This window comes from Porites lutea, chromosome 1 (genome assembly GCF_958299795.1).
Source record: "Porites lutea chromosome 1, jaPorLute2.1, whole genome shotgun sequence".
NCBI classification, from domain to species: Eukaryota; Metazoa; Cnidaria; class Anthozoa; order Scleractinia; family Poritidae; genus Porites; species Porites lutea.
This window is the reverse complement of record NC_133201.1, coordinates 24,482,938-24,507,927: the sequence shown is the minus strand read 5'-3', so window position 1 is coordinate 24,507,927 and position 24,990 is coordinate 24,482,938. Positions and strand designations below refer to the sequence as shown.

Here is a 24,990-nt window from a genome sequence, read left to right as displayed (position 1 = left end):
ACTTTTTTATTCATTTCATTTAAGAAAAAGTAAGGTTTAGCGTTATTTAGCGTTCGCAGATCTCAGTAATATATTTCTTATACAAAGTCTCTTACATTTTCAACGGTCGCCTGTACTGTAACGCGACACCGGCGCGTCACCTATGGTGTGTAAATTACATTACACCCTTCCCTCGTAACGTGAGTTTGGGCAGCCTGTGGTTTTACTGATTGACCTTGTACTCAGGATATCGGTTCGTCAGCTCTAGTCTCAGTTGACTGTACTTCGTTGTCTTCTCGAAATCTTTAGACCCTCTATTTTCCAGCCACGGACAACTCATTTCAATCCCTCTGACTTGCTTGCTGGTCTTGTCAATAGCCGTGGCGTCGATTCTATTAGCTTTTACTTGAGTTCTGTCAGGGAATAATGGGACGTCCCAGAAGGCGGTCGCATGCTCATTCTCATACAGCGGCTTGGGTGTGACTTGTGAGAACCACGGCTCACTTTAGTAATGAGATCTAAAGATCTGAGGACTTCAAAGAATACGATCTTGAAAGCATTGTTATGTCTCTGTAGGTACTTAGGTAGTGCCAGTGCACGAATGTGCTGCACATTCTCCAGGGAATCCCCTCATAGGCGGCATTTTTCATCAGTGACCTGTGATTTTGTTTTTCTGTTGTAGTAAACCTTGGCAGGTAACAGCCGTTGGCAAAGCTCTTGTACTCCAGCGATGGTATGCGTTGGGGCATTCTTCCATAAAGAGTTTAGTTTAACTTCCTCGTCGTCCCATCTGTTCTTGATAAGCTTTCCTTGCCATCTCTCCTCAGATACCGTTGATTGTATCTCCAGCTGGCGGGCTTTGTAGATTGCCTGTTTTACCTTCTTAGCTTCGACTTGTTTACCATCGGTGACAGCTACTGGGTTAGGGAAGTTTATCCACAACTGTAGATCCAGCCCCTCTGCGTAGTGTTCAGTACTCGATGGAAAGAAAGTCGACTAAACGGCGTTTAAACCGGCCGTAGGACAGAGTGGCTGTGAACTAAAGGTAAGGGAGCTTTTTGAATCAATATTTCGCGTGATCATCATTTTTTTTCCTTAGCGTTGTAGATTCGAATACATGTGATAAAATTCGAACAATGAGGGCCCGAATCACATGTAATAATGCAAGAAATCTCGACCTTCGTTATATCTTAAAGGCTACTAGTACAGATAGACAAACAAGAAGACTTCATATCTTTAAGATTTTTGCATTTATTTGGCATCAGATAATACACTAATAATTCTAGTATATTCCGACCAAATGACCTCTGAAGCCAGAACCCAAACATAGTGCGCTTGGGCTGCCTGTGATTAATCCGGATCTGTCAATTCCTTGTTGATGCTGTGGAGAAGAAGAAGCAGACTTATTTAGTTAATTTGTCGCAGAGATAAATTGGATCAGGCTTTTTTTTTGGTAAAAACTTGAATTGGCGCCAGATATGAATTCGTATAAGCTTACTCTCAGGAAGATCGAGTCACTTGCGGAGGCAAGCTTTCACGATGCCCTTCTTGCGGTGATCCTCGTAACTACCATGTTATTTCGCGTTTTCTCTCGATCGTTAGATCTAGAAAAGACATGGTACTCATTGAATGATCGTTTGTGTGGTAAGCAGCTGAGAAAATTCAGCGAGGGTTCTTTCTTTCAGCTATTTCCCGATTAATTTCTTCTCGTTAATTTTGCTGATCTGCACGATGAAAATGGCTGCCCTGTTTCAAGCCAGTGGTTCAAGCTAAATGGGCAAAAATCTTCTGATCAAGTTTACGTTGGAAGTACATTTGCAGTAGTTGCCTCTAATTTAGTCCATAGGAACCCGTCAGAATCGGAATTTCTTCGATTAGAATCCTTCTTGTCGCTGAAGCGGACTATCAACGAGCATGTTTTGAAAGAATCGGACATCGATCACAGGCCCGCTCAGGATTTATGCTGCGTTAGTACAGACAGAGATTCTAAAAGTGATGAAGGAGGAGAAATTATCTTTAGAAAGCAGCTTTCCGGGAAGCCCGCCAAAATGCTCTACTCCACGAAGACAAAGCCGCGCGCGCCAAAATTTGAAATCCCCCTTGACCATGTTGACACGTCTTCTTCGAGTTCCTGTGACGACTCCTCGCAATCTGTTGGATCTGTATCGTCAATTTCTTCGTTATTAAATGGAAAGTTTGGCTCTGCGTATAAGAAGAGAAAGATCAGACAAAAGGTGGAAGCTGTAATGGGAAGCGTCGAATCTGTATGTTTAGAGCAGGGAGAAATCTTGAGTGACGTTGTTGCACAAAGCTGCCTGTTTCGGAGTAAGAAAACTTTCAATGGGATCAAAGGGAAGGAGGTCATTTGGCATGTGTTTAGTGAAGTAGCAAACGAGCTGGGAGTTCGAAAGGCATTCTGCGAGCTCGTACCTGAGGAGCTGTGGAACCAGCGTGTACAAATGATGTCTGTGCCAGATTGGATGTTGCTTCTTTGTAAGCTGGAGTCAACAATATCTGACGATTCCTGGCAGATGATCTTAAATCGGACTCAACTTGGAAAAACCGGGGTGAGTTAGCCGCTGACTATTTTTTGTGTTGTTGTTGTTGTTGTTGGTGTCGGTTTTCTTTAAGCTTACTAGAACTATAAAGTAATCCCCCTAACCATAAATAAATGGTGGTCTGCTATTCCATTGAAATGTCCACTCCCATCCCCCCAAAAAGTCATTTCCGAGGGGATTGACTGTGACGGCACCTTTGATCTTTGGAAAATTTCTGAGGGGTGTAAGAAAAATTGGCTATTTCTGTGGGGGGAGGCAGATTACTGTGTCAGTACCTTTGATCTTTTTTTCTTTTCTTTTAGAACTCATCAGACACGTGCACTCCGATCTTGCTTTCCAAAAGCAACATAAAGGCACTTCGGTCTTTGGTGTTTGATAAAGTTCGAAGCCTCTTTGACATCACCCAAATACAAGATTTTCCTGGTTATGAAGTTTCTCTTGAAAGTGCCCTAACATGGATTATCGGGGAGTTGAGATTACATGGTGTGCAGAAAGAAATAATTGACCTAAGCCTCAAACTTGATGGTAGGCCATTTGCAGGTGAGAACACAATCTTTAGTAAATACAGTGTACCTTATAATATATTTCCAGATTCCTTTATTGTATTTTGCAACAACTGTGTTGCACTTAAGAAAGAAAAACATAGAAACAATTTAAATCATCAGTGAAACTGGGTTATTATGACATCAAGGGACATACAACAGTGTCCAAATTATTTCTTAACTGTAACTGAAACAAGTTCATCCTAACGAAACCCTGTGATCTTTTATCATGGGTGTAGTCTTGGACTGAAATAACCTTTTTCGTCAGTATTCTTAAATATTTACCATTCCTTATCCATAATTTTCACTTGAAAGATACTCAGTCATAGACAGTGCAGAGATAAAATAATTTAAAGCAGGGTATATAATATAATGGGAGTTTCAAACTTGTTTTCCATATTATTGTTGTCTGTATTAGAGAGTAAATTTTGGAGAAAATGCATGAGCTTTTTGTTGCGACAAATCCATTAAATTCAGGTGTCTGTATTAAGTTTGAGGGGGGGGGGGGGGGGTAACATTAAAGTGGCAGGGTAAACATATAAACCAAACACTTGGAACTCTAGGTCATGAAGTGGTGCTTAAATTTTTGAAATGCCTATTTTTTTGTTTCCTCTCATTTGTAGGACCCAGTCAGGTCCTAATGGGTGTAGTCCCCAAAGACACACCATTCCTGTCTAATCAGAGCTGCAAATCAGTGTGCCCTTTAGCTATTGCTATAATTGTAAGGAAGACAGGTATGTTGTATTTAAATTTGATTCATTAGTCAAATAGTTATTTGCTTCCAAAATAACTAGTTTTGTTAGTGAAAATTTTTATTGTACCGTTTTGACTGTGTAATTTTGGGTTGTCGACCAGTTATAAGTGCAAGCTGAAATAATTTGTAGATTTACAACTACCGTAATTTATTATATGAGGCCTTTAGAAAAGCCCCAGTAAACGATCATTTTTGAAAATTTTACCACAAAGGTCTTAATTTATTGGTGGGCCACTCAAACCCGACCTTATGTTTTCAAGTCTTAAGAACTATCTGCCGCAGACTAGACTAGCAGTATGGTATTTCATTTTCCTTTTTTTTTTTTTTTCACTTTAGTAATAACTTCAGTTTACCGGTAGCTTTACTTTTCATTATTATTAGAGAAAACGTCAAAAAGCTGATTGGTAATGTCAACAAATAAAAGGATGCACTTAAAAAGAATGGAATCACAGTAGATGGAGTGCTTTATGCTGTGAGATTTAAAGGTAAGTTTCACTTAATACTTAATAACGTATCTTTTAGTACCATAATTTTCAATCCAAATGCCTGCATGTACATTTACCTCTTTTTAAAAATTTATATCTACAGTTATACTTGACCTGAAGGCCCTCTATTTTTTCCTGGAACAAATAGGGAAAGCAAACTTTCAGCTTGGGAAATGAGGAACTGAAGTAGAGTGTTGCTTTATCTGCAAAGCATTGAGGGTGTGTGGATATATTCAAAATCTCTGAGTCAAGAAATTCTACAATGCACTGGTTTTGACCTTACCAGTGACCAACTTACCAATAATTATAGTACTATTAGATTTCCAGTTTTGCTGGGTAAAATTTCTTCGTAAAAACTATAGCTATGAATATGTGAGATTTAAAGGTAATGAATAAGGGCTGTTTTTATCGTTGCTTTATTAGGGATGTAATTGCAATCTTTGTCCGCATACAGTTTGTCTGGAACACTTTAGCATGTCCAAGGCCAATATTGGAGGATAATATTTTTTTGTACTTATCGTTTTGGTTCACTAAGAATTCTCCGATGATACTTGTTGAGGCATGCAGCCCTTGATTATTCATTAATTTCAGCATTTGTAGCTGTTGTTTTGACAGGCATTCAAAACAAGGTTATCTCAATACAGTTAACCTCTATTCAAAAAATTAAATTCCCTGGTATAGTAAGTGAATCTCTTCATCCCAGCATTTATAGCTTAATAAGTATGTTTTCTATTTAAGTAATAGAAAACGTTTTCCGTGTTTGCATAGCCTGATATAAACACGACAGGGGTTGGGAGAATTCGAGACAGTTATGCAAACCCATGACAAAGTCAAGGGTTTGCATAACTGTCAAGAATTCTCCCAGCCCCTCGAGTGTTTATATCAGGCTATGCAAACACCGGAAAGTTTTCTATTGCTTTTATAAAATAACTTTCCTGAGAAAAAACGCAAACCTCTTTGATTAGTATGTGGTTTATTTGTAATTTCACATGTGAAATTACAAATTATTGCTGAAATTTCGCACCAAAATTAAGGAGTAATTTGTCACCTATGATATTAAAAGAGAAATTCTTACCAGTTGGAAAGTCTTGTATACGAAGTCTTGCATGCATAATCAGTTATTGTTTTGCAAAAAGATGCTTTCCAAAATACAGATTTTTCTCACTTCAAAAGCCAAAAAAAGTTACACAGCTTGTTTCTAAAGATTCTCCAAGTTTCAGCCGACAAAGGAATCGGTGAATAAAAGTAAACTTGTGGAGTTTTGATCACTAAAACTTTTTCAAATTCGTGCTTGCATGATTAGTGCGCGAAAAGCAAAACATCTCACGTCACAACCATGTTTACATACTCTCATGCAAACACTCCTCTCAGCCAATCGGAGCGTGCGTACTATCTTAGTTATTTTATAAAAAAAGACTAACTTTTTATATACACCTAATTTAAGCAATGATATTTTGTAAATTAAGCCTTGCCTTTTGTAAAAGGGGAAGTTCCATTGCATGGAAAAGAAAACAAAAAGCTTTTTTTGGAAAAACATGGTGTTTAATACCCCTGTCTATAAAATGTTGGCAATTATCCTTGTTTTGTTTTCCTAGAGAGCACATATTATTTTCCCACAATAATATATCACAGTCTTCCTTTACTGTAGGTGTGCCAATGTTCTAGGGGCACTGTCATAAAAGACTGAAAACCTGTCAAGTTAAATACTTGAGTTTGAAATCTATAGAACTGTTAAGTATCACTTTAGGGGAGATATCCCCCACAACTAACAAAATAATGAATCTTCTTTTTTGTAGTTTCAAAGGCATCCGTGATGACTTAGAGTTGCTTCTTGAAGAGGATTTATCATCTATCTCTGCCCCCTTTACTGCGAACTTAGAAATACTGAACAGCTGTTGTCATCATTGGGTTTGTTTTCGTACAAAGTGGGTTCACTTGATGAATTGAGAATTTTAGCAGCAGAATAACGGTGAAGATGAAGGAGGGCCAAGAAACTGCTGTTGAAAAGGACAACATCCAGGTGCCTTCATTTTCAGGTACCTTCTATCTTGTTTCATTTTTGTCATGATTGCTTTCATTAGCTTTATCCACTTCAGGGCTTTTACTTCTGTGCTGTAGCAGCTGTGTGAGTTTCATTTGTACAATACCTTGATCCGTAATATGAAAACTGTAACACTCATGATTTGTAATGAAGATGTCATTATGTTGTGAATTTAAATCCTGGTTGTTTCTTTCTGTACTATTTTTCCTGAAGGTTCTACTGAACGTGAGTTCCTTACAAACACTGAAACGATTGTCAGGAACTCCTTGCCTCATGACAAATTGAAGTCATATTTTGCTGATCCAGAAAGTGCTAAAGAGGCACTCCTGAATAAAGTCACATTTTGTAATGATTGAATCAAGGTATGGCTTAGGATATCATATGATTTGAATGTTTCACTTAAACCTGAGTGAGTGCAACACACAATAATATTTTTTGTGTAGTATGTAGAAACATACACTGAAAAAAATGGTTTCTGTTTGAAATATTCAATGAATTTTTAAAAATTTGTTTTAGTACTATCAGGACATGGTTATTTCAGACACCTTTACCAGAGACTTTGGTTTAATTAAATCAAAGGAGGAGACTATTACCCTCACAGGTTCAGGTACATGTTACAGTCATTATACTATTATTTAAAACCTTTCCTTCCCTTTGACTGTGATTAAAACCAGACAGTTTGAATAAATGACTGCATTTACATCCATCTACACTGGAAGTTGTAATAGGCTAGCCAGCACTGTTAGTATTAATATAACCCCGTGACGTGACCATTGTGTATCAAGGGTACATCATTTTGCTTCAGATTACTGCATCCCAACTGAGTGAATGTTCCTTAGCATGTAAAGCACACCCAGTGGTTTGTGTTCTTGCATAATAGTCCTCCCTTAAAAAGAATACCCCCTTACACTTCGTGATGTGACTACCTAACCTGTTTTCCTTAGAAACTGGAAAAGAAGTTCAAAGAAGACTGGAATTCTGGCAGCTGGGCAGGCTACGTGAAATCGAGGAAAGATATGTGGAGCTGTCAGAGAAGTGTGTTGGTGCGTCGGTTGCTAAAGGGAAATCAAATAATCAAGTCTTTTTTTACTTAATTGGAAGACACATTGGACAGTTTTATGCTCAAGAAGTAAGATATGGGGCAAAATCCAGACACGTTAAGTTAAAACTAGTCAAGCTGATTTTGCTTTTTTGAACAAAATTCTTAACTTTAATTTAACAAGTGGCAGTTACAAAACACAGGTCACAAGGGAAGGTCACTGCATGCTCTTATAAAAAAACTGAGATAGGCAGTTTCCCCTTAACTTAAAACACCTCATTTCAGATTGTAATTTGGGCTTTCCGTTATTATTCATTTTGATTTCAGATTTACACCGACTGGAAAGACATTTCTGAAGTTATTAGAATTACTGTCTTCAAGGAAGATTAGCAAGATTTAATTGACATTGATGACATTAACAGGTATGTGTCAGGTAATTCACTTTTAGTAAGAGTGTAAAGGGGCAATTCCACCGTTACGGACATTACACTCAGAGAGCATTTTTTAACTTTGATCTCCTGTCCTGTTCACAATATGCAGTATAATTTGTTTCCTTCAAACGTTTCATAAATCACAGGAACTGAGCCTTAAAAGTCGTGATTAAAATTGACGGTTGTTTTAGCTGTAATGTCTGTAACAGACCTTTCAGTCAAAATCAGAGGGAGCTAAAAATGTTTTCTCTGAGTATTTTTTATTGAGCAAAAGGCAAGTCATTATGGTGCAATGTGGTTGATACAAAACAGCAATTTAATGCATATTTTTTATTGGCAAATGCTCAAAGTTTTCTTCATGCAGTCACATTAAATTTCTCTGAGGTCTATCTTAACTGCTTTGGTTCCCTAAAAGGTTGTGTTACGGACATTACACCAAGTGTTACGGACATTACTGTCTGTGAATTTTTTCTTGAAAATTATATTATGTGTACTATGATGCTAAAAAAATTGCTTATTTCATTTATTTTTATGTGTTAAGTTTACCATCTGCAATATATAGAAGCCCTGAAAATTAAATGAAAACAAAAGCACACAAAAGCTGTTTTGTAATTATAGCTGGTCAGCGCATTCCTTTTCAGAGCATGCTCTGAACATTCTTTGAAAGAAAACCACTGACCAGTAGTTTTAATCAAATTATGACATCTCATTGTACTCTGAAAGTTACATAAACAAGATGGTTGTCTTTTCTAAAAAAAATGTCAAAACAGGGCCAGAACTTTTAGAGCAAGACTCAAAGTAGATGTTGAGAGGTATAAGGCCTATAAGAACAAAGACAAAGAAAGGAAAAGAGTGCAAAGAAAAGGTCAAGCCCTTAGTATAGTCCAAGTGAAGTTGTAAGAAGGAAGAAACTCATCCGTGAAAGAGTCAGAAAATACAGGCAAAGACAAAAAGAGAAGAAAGCAAAAAACTCTTCCCGAGACCAAGATGTATCACAAGCTTACCAAACACCTCAAGCTCTAGGAAAGGCTCTTGGTAAGGTCAGCAGCAGAGTGCTTCCCCAAAGCCCCAGAAAACGAAAGGCTGTGGTTTTCAAACTAGCACATGCTTCAGGTTTTCTTAGGAAAAAGAAGTGCACTAGAGGTAACAGGGATCTTCCAAAAGAGACGGTAAATCTTGTTAAAGATTTCTTTCAGCTTGACTCCATCTCTCGCCAAGCATTAGGCAGAAAAGACTTTTTCACTGTTCCGGAAAACAACACAAAACATCATATCCACAAAAGGCACTTGTTGTGGTCCCTAAGGGAATGTTATAGTATATTCATGAAAGAAAACCCCACCACTGAGATTGGCTTTAATAAGTTTTGCTCCTTAAGGCCAGTGAATGTCTTGCTTTCTGCTGACATGCCTAGAGATGTTTGTAAAAATGCTTTGTGAGAGCCTGCATAAAGAAATAGATGATTTTCCACTGTACTCAGGAAGTTTTGCAGAAAATTTTGTTTGCAACTCTGAGTCAGAACTTTGCATGCTTGGCAAATGTAAAAAGTGTGTAAAATGCCCCAGCTTGTTGCAAAAAAACAAGGTCAAGTGCAGGAAACCTTGATGAGCAAGCAACATGGTATCAGTGGGAGCATGTGGAACAAATGGTGCAGGCAAAGAAAGGAAAAAGCATGAAAAGGGTAAAGAAAATTCAGAAAGTTCTGAAAGAGGGTACTGTTGATGATTTACTGGAAGAACTAGAAGTTCAGTTGCCATCATTCTTAGTACATATGTTTGTAAAGCAACAACAGGCAAGAATTTTCAAGGAGAAGATAGAACATCTGACAGATGAAGAGGCAGTGGTGCAAGTTGATTTTGCAGAAAATTTCAGCTGCAAGTACCAGGGAGAAGTTCAGTCAGCACACTGGAGCCAAGACCAAGTTACCCTGTTCGCTGTTGCAATCTGGACAAAGTCTGGAGACAAAAACAGCTGTTGTGAATCTCACGTCATTGTTTCAGATGATTTGAAGCATGACAAAACATCTGTTGCCGTGTTCATGTGCAAAGTTGTCAACGACCTTGTGAAGGAGAGACATCCAAACATAACTTGAGTTTGGATATTTTCAGATGGACCAAGCTCGTAGTTTAAGAACAGGTACATTGCCCATTTTCTCCATTTACTTCAAGGGCAAGGTCTTAAGAGCCATTATCTGAGAAAATCGAGAATCGCACGACACTCGTCAAAAAATCGAATTTTTTTTTATTTTGCCAAAACATCCCTTTTAGTGACCTTATTTAAGGAAAAATAGTTTTGGGTTCAAACGATTCATTTTAAAGGAGAAATTAGGAAAAGTTTGAAAAATCGATTTTATGCTCGTTTTTCGCACAAAACACGGCAGGATGCAATGGCAACTTCGAGAGAAGGGTGAACGCGTAAGAAACATTCCCTGACATTGAAACTTCACCGAATTATTATTTTGTTCTTACTCTTGAAAATCCTAAAAGAAAATTTGATAAACAATGCTTTACATTTTTATAATCGACAAGTGTAAAGAGGTCATATTTGTGACGTTAGACGTGCTAGAAAATGAAGGCCAACTTAGACTATTAAAAAAGGCCTCTGGTATATGCCGCTTGATCATAAAATCAATATAAAATGGAACCTTGGCTTTTGTACTAACTTACTGGAAAGTCTGAGCTCTGGAAATCAAATATCATCCTGACACCAAAGCAAGCGGTGAGAGCAATTGAATTGGGAAATTTATGCAAATTAGATGGCTTGCGGACGGTTGTCAAACTAAAAGAAAGGTTTTACATGAAAGGATTACTCACCATTGCTTGTAACACGTTTTTACGGCAAGGAAAGTTATTTCCAACTTCTTTTGCGTCGTTTTGAGTCACAAAATATATAATTTTTAGCCAAAAGACAAACGTACGTTTGCTCAGCAACTGCGTCCGAATCCGGCCGTGAATCGAAATAAAGTCACAACACGTCGAAGGAAGAGTTACAAGAGTTTTTACTTCAGTCAGGAGGCAAAAGGAATACAAATTCATCGCAAACTAATGACTTCGATTTTGAAAACCTTTCATCACTTCAATCGTTCGTCGGCTGATAATAAACATCGCATAAGATCGTATGACCTTTGGTGTGACCGGAAATTGGTCACACGCTTTAGTCACGTCATCATGCTGTCACGAAATTTTCGTAGCTGTTGTCAGCAATTTTAATACAGTTTTCACATTTTTTGACAAGAAATCCTCTCATCGCAGTAGAAACAGCCATGCATATTTATTTTTCTTTTATTTACCTACTAGGCTTTGAAACAGCTTTTTTGCCTTCGAAGTACTAAACAGGAGGGGTACCTCGAATTCCAAGTGTCGTGAGTGATCCGTGGAAGCGAAAATTAAGACCAAAAGAGAACGAATGTTTTGAATACTTAAGGTGATTCCCTAGTAAAAGAACCTAACATGGATTGTAGATGAAACTTGGTACACTGATGTAACAAATCAAAAAGATGATAAAAAAGTAATAAAAAGTGGGGGTCACCGTGCTCGTTTTGACGTCACAATGCTGACAAATACGACTATTTTGGACCCTTTTACAAAACCGCGGGCAGCCCAAAACTAGACAAAAAGGAGAGATTTTTTTCGATGATGCATGTGGTATCGCACGGAATTTGACTTTAATATATTGTTTATCCACATACGTACCAGAAAAATGCCTTTTAATGCCCTTGTTTTTACTTTACGCTCCAAAGTAGAATTAAATTGGACACGTGCTATTCGACCCGTGATAGCTCAATCCGTACAATTTAGTAAGATTGCCAAAAAACTGAACATAGATTTGTGCCAATTTTTTTCTCATCGAAAGGAAGCACTGTCCTTATTAAAATCATGAAATAAAAAATGGGGGTCACCGTACTCGTTTTTGCGGTAGAACTGCAGAAAGTGCCCGCCAAATGCATTTTCTCCGATTTTTGAGAGAGGACTGGGGCGAGTTTCAAAATAGAATGTATGTGAAAGGGGGAAGAAAGTATTAAAAAATCCGCTTTTACAGAATTTACATCGAGATATCACATTTAGGACACAATGTGATAAAGAAAGCGTTTAAATGGAAATCAAAGTGAGAAAGCATAAGTTAAACATCTACCATCGAGGTTCTCCGTGAGGAAGTCGAACTCAGCAACACGCGTACTGCTTACGTTATGCACTTTCCCAACACATTGAGTCTCATCTCGGCAAGAAACAACAGCAAGCAAAAATTCCAATAGCGTTTCTCTTCAGTCAACTTCATTTTAATAATGTTACTTCACATGCTCTTTTTTACGGCGGCCATCTTGTTATGCGCAGTAAGAGATGCGCAGTGCAAAACCAGGGAATCACCTTAAGTAAAGCCACAGCTAAAAAAAAAATTGTTCAAAATATTTTCAAACTAAGAAAAAAACATACTTCGATCATCCCCGTGACTTGGAATCTGGCCAGAGTACCCCCTCCCCCTCCCCTCCTCCCCTATGCCGGGTCAAAATACTAAGTGCCCCCGGCCCAAATGTCCCATAGTCAAGGGAGTATACTCTCTTGCTGTAGTAAAGAACTTGCAGAATAATACCAATTCTCCGTGGCCAACGGATTCAACGCTACAGTTTACTTTTGGTTTTGCTTGTTGATTTTTTCGCTATTTGCTCACGATCAGGAGCCTATACCCCAACCACGACCAAGTTATGAAACCTGTTATTACCAGAAAAAAAAAACACAAAGAAACAGTCAGTCAGATAGAGAGTACATAATTAAAAAGACCTCGACTAAGATTAAAAAAAATCAATACATGACACTGTCGAATGCGAAAACCCAGAAACCATTTTGTGGAAAAAAGGTTCGCATACAGCTATCAGCTGCTTTTGTCCACAACTCGCCGGTAGAGGTGCGCGGAAACTAGTGATTGTGAAATGGCTTCAAACTATGATCCGATACTGTTGGAACATTACTTATCACAGAAAGCTACACCTGATTTCTTCTAGCAGACCCAATCCTCTTGGTTGGTGTGGACAAAGTAGCTCATCCCGGCTATTCGCACCATGCTACCATAGTCTCCCTAGATTCCCAAGCCTCGCAAGCAGACCTTCCTGTCCCACGAACGTTGGGTAGGATTGTAGGACGAGCCAAAAGAAAGTGAAGGCTATAGGCTCTCGCGATGATGCAAGGAAGGTCGAGTATTATATTCCCCTATCCTGGTCGCCCAGGGTAAGTCTGCGGAGGAGAGTGACTGAGGGGCTGTATGTTCGAAAAGTTGACTAACGCCCCCGGGACTAACGCTTTCACCCTGCTTCTTCTTATTCGCTTGATAGTGATTTCCTGTTGTTAAACGTTTGAACAACAGGGCCCTAAGTATTGTGTTTCGTCTTGCACTAAAAACCCATAAACCTTATAAATTTCACTATGGGACTTCAACACTTCCCTTGAATGATCCATTTCGCTAAACGGGACCTCAAAACAACGATTCTGTCTATCCTAAGGGAGTGTATACTATACTTTCCTGGCTCTCGTCACTCACAGTGAGGTGATGGTGGCTTACACAGTCCAACCTCCATGTGCGACTGCCAATCCAAAAGACCAAATTTTCCCAGTCAAAGCCTTACAGTTGGAACTTCCAGTAAACGACCACCTTCTGTAAGTGACTGCGACCACTTTTTGGGCGTCACGGTTAATTGTTTTCCATAAGCGACCAGTTGACGCATTCTCTGCTCTCTATTTTTGCTGTGTGCACTATGCTCCTTAGAAAATATGAAGACCTTTAGCGACATCGTGGAACTACACATATCCTAACTTAGTAGATGTAGCCAACAAAGTGAAGTTTATGTTGTGATTCTAGACTATTCTATATCTCACTCACCTGAATCCCTCTTTAAGTTGAGCATGATTTAAAAGCTGTATTTGTCAAAAGAGGTAAAAGATAATATTTTGCCAGGAATTTGTTACACCGCCATTTAATAGAATGTGCCTGGACCTCTTCTCGGAATAGACCCCATGTGGTCCGATTCTTCTAAACGACCACCTCCCGTTAGGGACCACTAAGTCTTTGCATTTTTGGTGGTCGCTTACTGGAGGTACGACTGTATTACTTTGACCTATAAGAGGCTTACCGATAATAAAGGGGATCTGGAAGGGGGCATGGATGCGACAATCACATGCAGGTAGCTTACTTAAAATAGTAGACATCTAACTGAGAATCAAAGTTTGTGCTTATTATTGGGGTTATCTGGTGTTTACTCACCTCCCAAGCTACCCTGGGCGAGCCAACTTTTCCTCCATTTCCTTACAAAACTTGGTAAACCATTTACATGAGAAACAAAAGGTTGGTTCGGATAGACGCCTTACTACCAGTAGTGGGCGGAGTTGAGGGCTTCCGGAAGTCAGCCCTCCACTGAGCCGGTAGTGGTGGCCTCACCCTTCCAGCCCGGCTAATATTTCTCCACTTTGGCTCGCCCAGCTACAATCGGCGACAAAATGAGTTGAGACACTTCGCCCAAAAGTAGGCTTTTTTACGTTTTATGAACTTCAAAAGGAGGAAATATAGCTTTCCTCCCCCATCCCCTCCGTACAATGTTGTGCCCTTGTTCTAGCTACCTATAGAAAACAACAAACCCCCTAACTTTGAATGGAGGGGACAGGGGAGGGTGCGGATTCGTTTGTTCTCCGAAGTCACCCTATTTGTCTCAACAATTTTGTCGCCGATTGTAGTTGGGACAACACGGTCAAGGCTAGACAAAGACAGCATGCGCAAGCACTGTTGACTCGGCTGGGAGGTTGACCTTCTCTCCGGCACAGCTTTTCTCCATCCATGGGTTCCAAACAGTCTTTTAGCAGTCACGTTTGAAATTTATAGGAAAATGATGTAGCACTTCAAAAAATAATAATAATAAAAATACACTTTTTTCACAGCCTGTCAATGCCTAGAAGGTGTCTATAAAAGAAATCAACTGCAGAACAGGAGTCAATTTCAGTTTTTTGCGCTTTTCACGCTAGCACTGCGAAGCGGACTGGGGGCGCGAGACACGCGCGATGCATGGGGAACAAGTTCTGCAGGCTATAAAAGAAATTAAAAAATAAATAAATAAATAAAGCAGGCCTGATTTTATTTCGATGAGTCTATTTTTTTGTCGAAAGCAAACGTGAAAAATCGTATTAAAATTCGTGACAGTATGCTAACGTGACTTGAGGGTGTGACCGATTTCCGGTCACACGCCAAAGGTCATACGATCTTGTGTGATGTTTATTATCAGCCGGCGAACGATTGAAGTGATGAAAGGTTTTCAAAATCGAAGTCATTAGTTTGCGATGAATTTTCAATCTTTTGGCCTCCTGACTGAAGTAAAAACTCTTGCAACTCTTGCTTCTAAAGGACCGCAGTGACGTGTTGTGACTTCATTTCGATTCACGGCCGGATTCTGGCGCAGTCGCTGAGCAAACGTGCGTTTGTCTTTTGGACCTTTTGGCTTAAAATTATGGATTTTGTGACTCAAACCGACGCAACAGAAGTTGGAAATAACTTTCCTTGCCGTAAAAACGTGTTACAAGCAATGGTGAGTAATCCTTTCATGTAAAACCTTTCTTTTAGTTTGACAACTGTCCGCAAGCCGTCTAATTTACATAAATTTCCCAATTCAATTGTTCTCACCGCTTGCTTTGGTGTCAGGATGATATTTGATTTCCAGAGCTCAGACTTTCCAGTAAGTTAGTACAAAAGCCAAGGTTCCATTTTATATTGATTTTATGATCAAGCGGCATATACCAGAGGCCTTTTTTAATAGTCAAAGTTGGCCTTCATTTTCTAGCACGTCTAACGTCACAAATATGACCTCTTTACACTTGTCGATTATAAAAATGTAAAGCATTGTTTATCAAATTTTCTTTTAGGATTTTCAAGAGTAAGAACAAAATAATAATTCGGTGAAGTTTCAATGTCAGGGAATGTTTCTTACGCGTTCACCCTTCTCTCGAAGTTGCCATTGCATCCTGCCGTGTTTTGTGCGAAAAACGAGCATAAAATCGATTTTTCAAACTTTTCCTAATTTCTCCTTTAAAATGAATCGTTTGAACCCAAAACTATTTTTCCTTAAATAAGGTCACTAAAAGGGATGTTTTGGCAAAATAAAAAAAAAATCGATTTTTTGACGAGTGTCGTGCGATTCTCGATTTTCTCAGATAATGGCTCTTAACATCCAGTGGAACTACTTTGCCACATCACATGGGAAAGGGGCTGTTGATGGTATTGGGGGAACTGTGAAGCGCATGGTTTGGAATGCTGTATCCACAAGAAAGGTGGAAGTAGTCAAAGATGCTTGCTCTTTTGCAAGTGTTGCAAATAAGTTGAGCACATCTGTTGCAGTGACCTTTGTTGGATCTAAAGAATTAGAAGCTACTGCAGACTTACTTGGATTAAAGAAATTCTTCTCTGTTGCACCAGTAATCCCAGGTATCGCCAAATTTCACAGCTTAGAACCACTCAGGAATGGCCTTATTTGTTGCCGTACATACTCTTACCAGAGTACCTGGATTGAAATGGGCGTCCGGTTTTCTGGTTCAGAAAATGAAGACCTGGATCAAAATGATAGTGATGATCAAGACTCTTCCTCTCTAAGCAAGGGAAGCAACAGTACCAGCAGTGCTGATGAAGATGAGACCAGTGGAGAGAAAGGAGACTTTTTCAGCAATGCTTCAAGAAACAGCCATCACACGTACAAAGAAGTTTCAAGTGAGAGCAGTAAGGAAGACAGTAAAAGTCATGAGGAAGAGGGTGACTTGAGTGAAGAAGAAGGTTTGACTGGAAACAAAGGTTCAGGAAAAGAGCCAGCAATGCAAATAAAAGTTCAAGTGACGAGGAAGAGATGTCAGAGAAGAAAGATATCCAAGTTTAGCAGGGCCTTCCTGAAAAGCTACTATCACCGATATATTCAAAGAATGTGCTTTGTTCAGCCTTCCACATCATTTAGACTGCCAAGTAAAGACAGTTTCTGATGGCTGGATCAGCTCTGAAGGATCTGATGATCCTAATAGTTTACTTGGCAGGGGGAAGAAAATCCAAGATAAATGGTTGTCCAACTTTATTATTGATGAATACCTGAGGCTTATATAATTCAAGTGACTTGTGCAGTTGGTTCACTACCAGTGCATCGCTTGTTGAAAGGGAGAAATCCACTTCTCCTTCAGGATTGTTTATTGTTTATTGTTTGTTTGCCAAAAATTGTACAAATGAAAAAAAATAAATCTAATTACTTAAACTCTCATGGCGAGGAAGCCCAAGAGAAGCCACCGGGCTTATAAGGAATGGGCTCCCTCAGTTAAATAATTAGAACAAAATATCATCATAATTACTCATGGGGAAATCAATGGCAGAGCTACAGTAAATCTTAAAATAAGTATATTAGATAGTCGTACTAATCATAGTTCTAGGCTGAAAAAAGCGAAATGACATAAAGAAAAAAAAAACAAAAACGAAAGAAAATAAAAGAGCAAAGGAAGAAAAAAAATACATATATATATATATATATATAAATTACTATTTATGATAAGAAGAATGCTTTCAGCTTACAGCAAAAGGAAGCGGTACTTGTTGCATTTCGAATTTCAAAACTAAGAGAGTTAAAAAATTTAGGACCTTGGAAACTGATGGAGAATTTTCTAATATTAGTCCTGCATTGTGGTAAATAAAAATGCTCTGAACTTCTAGTGCCATAAGAATGCACCTGGCGTGTCACCAAAAACATGTTATTGAAGCTATAAGGAAGTAAGGCAGATGTGTATTGATACATAAATTTTCCTATTTGAAGTTTGTAGATATTCTCAAGATTCAGAATTTTTAAATTTTTAAATAAGGGGTCACTGTGAGCATCGAAAGCACTCCTCGACATTATTCTTACGACCCGTTTTTGAAGTGTGATTAATCTTCTGAGGTTTGATGGGTAGGTCGATGCCCAGACGCTCACGCAGTAGAATAAGTATGGATAGATAAGGCTAAAATATAGCATCCGTAAGGAGGAATTATTAAGGCAAAAACTTGATTTATAAATTATACCTATGGCTTTAGACACTTTCCGAGCAACATTATGTATATGTGATTTCCATGTTAAATGTTCATCCAAAATTACACCAAGAAAAGTAGCTTCCTTAACAAGATCAATCGAATAATTACTAATATTAAAAGCTAAATCAAGTGTTTGCCTGTTTTGTCTCGGTCTGAATATGATAAAATTAGATTTCTTAACATTAATAGATAGCTTATTTGTGTAAAACCAACACGTTATCTTTTTCAATTTTAAATTTACAACTTCCATAAGATAGGAAGCCTCAGTATGCGAATAGAAGATATTAGTGTCATCAGCAAATAGTATAAGCTCTAAGACCTTTGACACATTACATAGATCATTTATATATACTAAGAATAACAGGGGACCTAAGATAGATCCCTGAGGGACTCCGCAAGTGATATCTAATGATGAAGAGTTGTAACCATTATATTGCACAAATTGTTTTCGACAAGATAGATAACTTTTTAACCATTGTAAAGCAATACCACGTACTCCATAATGTTCTAATTTGTCGAGAAAATTTCATGATTTACTGTATCAAAGGCCTTAGATAAGTCAATGAATACGCCTAAAGTTACCCTTTTATTATCAAGTGCATTTGAGATCTTGTCATACAATTGGATTAAAGCATGTGCAGTAGAATAATTTTTTCTGAATCCATACTGATTCCGGGAAAGAATATCATATTTATTTAAAAAATTAATGAGGCGATTGTAGACAGTTCTCTCTAGGAATTTAGAGAAAACTGGTAACACTGATACGGGTCTGTAATTTGTGAACAAAGATTTATCACCAGATTTAAACAATGGAATAACTCGTGCAATTTTCATCTCTTGGGGTACAACTCCAGAATTAAGAGACAAGTTAATTATATACGTCAATGGTGCGCAGATTAAGTTAAAAGACTCTTTAACAACATTCATTGAAATACTATCATATCCTGGAGCAGTACCGGATCGAAAGCTGCTACAAATCTCAGAGACTTCTTGTTCTGATGCCGATTGAAGAAAAAATGAATTAATAAAGCCTCCATTCAGAAAAGAACGATGAGATTTGTCAGACGCCGGAATTGATTTAGCTAAGTTAGGTCCAATATTCGTAAAATACTCGCAAAAACGGTTTGCTTGGTTCGGGATGTTAAGTCCTTGTGCCATGCAATACCCCAGAGTCTGAGCACTGGACTCTTCTAGCAGTTCTGGCAAAGCAGAAATCTGTTGTCTTAGACAGTATGCCAAGTAACCACATTAAACATACAAGTCTTGACGCTATTTCTAAGATGTGTGGCCTTCTCAAAGAGATCAACAGCAATGTAGACCTGAATCAGTGCAAGCTTATAGTGAACAAAAAAGGAGATGTTCCTGAACAGACCAATGACTATGACTGTGGAGTGTTCACTTGCTTGTATGCAAGATGCTTGCAGGGTTGGTTATGGTGAGATAATCAGTGATGCCAGCATCTCAGATTTCAGGAAACTCATGCTGTTGGAATTGCATCAAAGAAAGCTACTGTGACCTAATCCCACCAGAAGGCATCCTGCCTGAGCGGTATTATGCTGTTGAATATGTGGAAACTTACTACATTGGACATGCACTCAGTCAAGCTGATAGCTTTGTAAGATTCAAGTTCCTCCATCGAGTGGGTGCAAAGAGTTTTGACTGGCCCAGCCAGGATGACGTCGATGATGTTCACATCTCTTGGGTGTTTTATGGCCCTCGTCACCCTAGACAGTGCTGGCCCATTTGCTGTTCCAAAACAGCAAAACATTGAAAAAAAGGTTTAAAGAAATTAAAAAGCAAAGAAAGTCTCATTAAGATGCTACACGGCTGATCAGTTTTTAGGTGAATAAAACAACTCTGGTCTTTTAAGAAGAACACGTTTTCTTACTCAGCACTGTTTGAATTTCTTGTTATGCAAATCTGAATCTTTTGTTTAGCCTTAGCATTATTTCACTTATTGTGGATAAATTATAGAGCTCAGGTGGTACCCTAACTATCACTTGGTTCAATACCTTTGGATATTTGTATAAAGATGCTTAAGAATATATATATATTTTTTGCCTTAGAGACTTGCATTGTTATGGACATTACGTTACAGACATTACCTATCTTTGAAATAGTTTCTATGATTAAAAAGCCTACTAGAAATAAAAAGCTTATCAGACAAATGATGTTACTAACAAATCCAAGGAGTAGGAGAAGTTATTTTCAATTGATTTAAGAGTGAAATCCTGTCTGACACAAAGAAAGAAGTGAAATTTTGTTACGGACATTACTCATCTGCTTAGATATTTTCTACTCACCAAAAATGGGGAAAAATTGTCGAAAACCATCAAATTTTTGTTCTCGTGTGAAAAAAAGGCTTATGCTCTAATTATACCTCAGTTTCAGTTGACAGGATTGATTTTGATATTTTGACAAATTGTTCCTTGACTTGCACCTGTGGGTCTCATTTTTTCCTTGTTTATATGAACTATTGAGTAGTAGACCCCCTGCGGAGTGCAGAAGGGCGAAAACAGAAATAACATGTACGTTTTTAATACAGTGATGTGTCTTCTCTTTAATGGCACAGAAATTAATTCCAATATCCTTCTTTTAAAAGTGATTGATTTTTCACCTCTCATGTGAAATTGCCCAAAGTACCATTTGGAAATAAAGTCCTGATCTTAATGGAAATATGCATACTGTCTAAAACTATTACAATAATAAATTTAGACAAGAAGGTTAAATACAGCTTCAGTGGATTTTCTTGTAAATCTTTTACCAGAGACTGCGCAACAATTAAAAGCCATTGCATGACCAGAAAATCAAAAATAGTTTCCAGTCACTTTAACTGACATTCAAAAACAAAAAAGAAAAAAAGAAATGCTTAATGAGTGTCTATCTGACAAAGGTACGGCAAAACTTTACATCTAATTTTTTAGATTAAAAAAAAACAGATCTAAATATTAGTACAAGATCCATATCACAGATTTTGACGCTGTCCAACAAATTTGCAGTCATGTATAATCAGAACCTGGAAATACACTCAGGCTGGTCTTTTAAACAATACATCAAGTTTGATTATAGAATGAGGCACATACATTATTATTTTAAAAGCAAAATGTTTATCTCTCCTAAAATGTTTGAGATATTCACAAAGTACAGATCACATTCCACAGGTAAGAAGTACATGTCACTGCTCCATAGATGAATTACCAAACCACACAGATTCCTCTCTATCTTATAGAGCATTTTGTTAAGAGTTTAGGGCTTGCAAACACTTTAATGCTATTCATTTGTCTCTATCATGGTGAACTGTACTCTGACCTGTGGAAAAGTTACCTGTATTTTAGACCCGCTGTCAGTTACTGCACAGTTTTCATGCATGCCCCTGTCAGTCTAACTGCACGGTCTGCAATGTTGATTTTGACAATTGTTTAACACCCATGGAAATATGCCTCTCTTTTCTTTTAGTGCAAAGACTTGGGATTCCTTTTAAGGGAAGTGTTTGGCTGCAACCTGGGCACTGGTGATTATGGCCACATCACCACTGAACATGCCAGCATGCTGTTTAGAAACCACCTCAGCTTAAGGGAGTATTCAAATCAAGGCTTTGAGGCAGCACACTCATTACAGAGTCAGTTATATTCAAAGGCTACTTCCCATGACAGGCATGGTCATGCTACATCAAGTTAGTTTTGTATTTTACTTTTTATTACTTTATTTTTTATATTATCATACATCTCAACACTACAGTACTTAAAACTAATATTGTCACCTACTTAAATAATGTTAGAACTAAACTAACAACTCTTTTTAGAGAAAGGTTAGGAAGCTCATCATGTAATTTTCACATTATTTTGTGATTACCACAGATGATGCATAGAGTTCATAAAGATGTGAAAAGCTCTTGAATTTTAGCTACCCTCTTAAAAGCTCTTGAATCTAAGTTGAGTCAATGGAAAATCCTTGAACTTTAAATCTTGTTTTGAATATCCTTTAACCTTGAGAGCTTTCATCGTTAGCAAAATAATTTCCTGTTGGAGAACATCCATAGCTATTAAAAATACCTTTAGCATCAGTTTTTCATGGGACACTGCAAACTCTAAACTGCAGTCTGCAGTCACCCATTTGCAGTTTCACTTTGCCTGGATTTTAAACTTTAGGCAGACATTCATTGTTTATCACCAGTTCTAACTAGCACATCAGAGGGTGGTGTAGAAAGCTGCTTCGTGCTTTTAATGTAAGGCTGAACAATAATGTTATTATTATAGTGGCAAAAACATTGCTGTAAGTCACTTACTGCTGTAAGCCCTTCCTGCCATTCAAACTTGAACTGCAAACTGCAAACGCAACCAGAAGACCACTTGACGTTCTCATATTTGAGACCTGTTTGCAGTGCCCCATGCATGAAAAACCTGATGCTAAAGGTCTTTATTGAAATTTTATAAATGCCAATTTACAGTTAGTATTGAAGTCATTCATACAATATTCGTAAAATATCAGTTTTGGGGAGCTACACTGTACATATTCTTGAATATTATGTATCTTATTGTGTGAAAACTAGAATCCATTGGGGAAAAAGGCAAAGTCTGGTTTAATCACATGTTCTTGTTGGTATTGAAGTTGTTGGCTTTTTTTAATAATCAACTTTATTTCATTATATTAAGTCCAACAGATTTTTGCAACATTTCTTTTCTGAAAAGTTGCTGTTCCTGCGGCTTTGCTTCAAAATGGCTATAGAGAGCATGGAAAATGGTGATTATCTTCTAAAATGTTTGCCAGCTAGAAACATTATATAATGGAAATTCTTTTTATGTCAGTCCCTTAGATGTGTAGTCAAATGTATTCTCCCTGGTTGAGACAACGTTATGTAAAAAACTGAGAGTTGTGTATTCCCATAAAAAGCATACACTATATTCAATGACAACATTACTATGCACTTTATCTTTTTCTACCTGGAATGGAGTGAGATAACATTAACATGTTGCCCTTCTTCCTCTTGAGCAGTCGAAAACTAACCACATAAGAACTTGCAGTATAAGCTTAGAGCTTATTGAACACAGTCTGTTAAATCTTTTTTTGTTTTTGTTATTTTAACTGTCTGGTTCCCTTATTTTGCCAATGCCAATGTTTTTTTTTTGTATGTCAGGTAAACCATTCCATTTTAGAGGCTGCGGTTGGTCCAGAAAAAGAGAAGTGTCATGGTCAAAAGATGACATGGCCTGGATTTTCACCATGAATGACTTGTTCAACAAAATGTTTGGCAAGGATGCTCTTTCTTATGAATTTGACAAAGGTTTAAAACGAGTGGTAATATCACCCGACTGTTTACCTATCTATCAATATGATCATGCACTGTGGGAGCAGCTCTTTCCTACAGTTTTGACCAGTTTTACTTCCTTCCTGGAACAGCCACAAACTCCACAAGCCATTCCAGCTAGCAGCCCAGCTTCCAGCAACACTGACCCAGTCAGCAGCTCTTCCACAAGCCTCTCATCAAGCCCCCCACTAGCCCTTCAAATTCCAGTAGCAGCCCTTTGTCCAGTGTCACAGTGGATACTAAACTGCCTTTGTTCCTCAACCATCAGAACCTTTGTTTATTCATGATTTACGAATTTGTGCTGCAAATAATTGTTCCAGAGGCCAACTTGCTACCCTTAATCTTCCGCCTGTAATTCAAATTCCAGACGATGACATCGAGCTGGTTGTTGATCCTGGGCATCTTAACAATCCTCTGCAGTCCCCAGTCAGGCCTTCAGAATCAGCGATCACTAAGGGTTATAGACTGATGGATGCAGCAACTGGAGAAACCAGTAATGATGAGGATTTCGATGCTGCAGTCAAGTTTGGAGATCTTGGGGTCTTTGACAGCAGAGCTCTAGACATTTGGATGAAAGCATCAAAAGATTCCTCCATTAAGTTTAGAGTCCAAGAAGAGGAATATTGGATGAAAACTACAAGCTCCACATTAACCCCTAATCAAATTAATGAAATTAGGGCTTTGCTTTTTGACAGTGAACCTCAAGAAGAAATCCTTAGAATTGGTGATGTGATAGTTGATGCTGAAGACCTTTCAACCTTAGCTGCTGAGAGGTACATTAGTGGCTTTTTGATTGATGCTACATGTTTGAGATACAGTGAGGAACCCATGCGAAAAAATTTCCATTCCTTTTATCTACCGTCATTTACACAAACCTGGGCTTTAACCAGAAATATGCAATTTCTACAAACAAAGTTGAAGCCCTACCTTTCAAGAATGGATCTTGGTGATGTTGTATGGACCCTTACTCCAATCCACGTAAATGGCAACCACTGGGGTCTCCTTTGCCTAAATATGGCTCAGCAGCAAGCATTCTATGATGATGGCTTAAAACAGAGTCCTCTTACCAGCATCAATAAATTGGCTGACAATCTGCTGAAGGCTGTATCAGAAACCCAGTGGAATATCACCTTTCCAATTCAGCGGTTTGGAATGCCCAAACAGCCATTATTTGGGGAAGGTTGTGCTAGTTGTGGCATTGGTGTGATCTTGGCAGTCTTTGATTGCATAGACAACCCTACAGACTATGCAATTCCTCACTTTCATTGGAGTTTTCAGGTCATGGGTATTCATCGCCAGAGACTTCTTTATCGTTTTACACAATGGAAATAAGTAATCCGTATAAATATCACCATTGTAGATTGTCTGCCTATTTTAAGTGAATTTTTCATTAGAATTGAATTGTGAATGAAACTGCTTTTGACAATACTATTGTTCTGAATTAATTTTTTCAAATCTTTCAATAAGATACTTGTTATTAGAATGGAAGTGCTGTTGACAATATTATTGTAAGGGTTTCCTCTCCCTCTTAAGGTTTACAGGCGGCACGACCAAACTGCAGAGGTGATGGAGCCCAGTTTTCGCTGAATTAATTTTTTCAAAGCTTTCAATGAGGTAGTTGTTATTAGAATGGAAATGCTGTTGACAATATTATTGTAAGGGTTTTCTCTCGCTCTTAAGGTTTACAGGCGGCACGACCAAACCGCGGAGGTTATGGAACCCAGTTTTCCCTGAATTGTTTCAAAGCTTTCAATAAGATACTTTTTATTAGTGTGATGAAAATGCTTTTGACAATATTAT

At 38.1% G+C, this 24,990-nt stretch overlaps 2 protein-coding genes and 1 pseudogene across 2 annotated transcripts in view; 2 read left to right on the top strand and 1 right to left on the bottom strand.

Moving 5' to 3' along the window:
• The window catches only part of LOC140926712 (uncharacterized), a 737,711-nt gene that overhangs the window by 402,177 nt on the left and 310,544 nt on the right, over positions 1-24,990 (bottom strand). The gene's annotated exons all lie outside the window — the stretch shown is intronic.
• LOC140952619 (uncharacterized) lies at positions 8,604-16,937 on the top strand (annotated as a pseudogene).
• Positions 19,118-24,522, top strand: LOC140952497 (uncharacterized). The gene is made up of 4 exons (XM_073401924.1): positions 19,118-19,310; positions 19,388-19,500; positions 21,342-21,558; positions 23,558-24,522. Exons 1-4 carry the CDS (start codon positions 19,118-19,120, stop codon positions 24,520-24,522), a joined length of 1,488 nt encoding a protein of 495 aa, XP_073258025.1.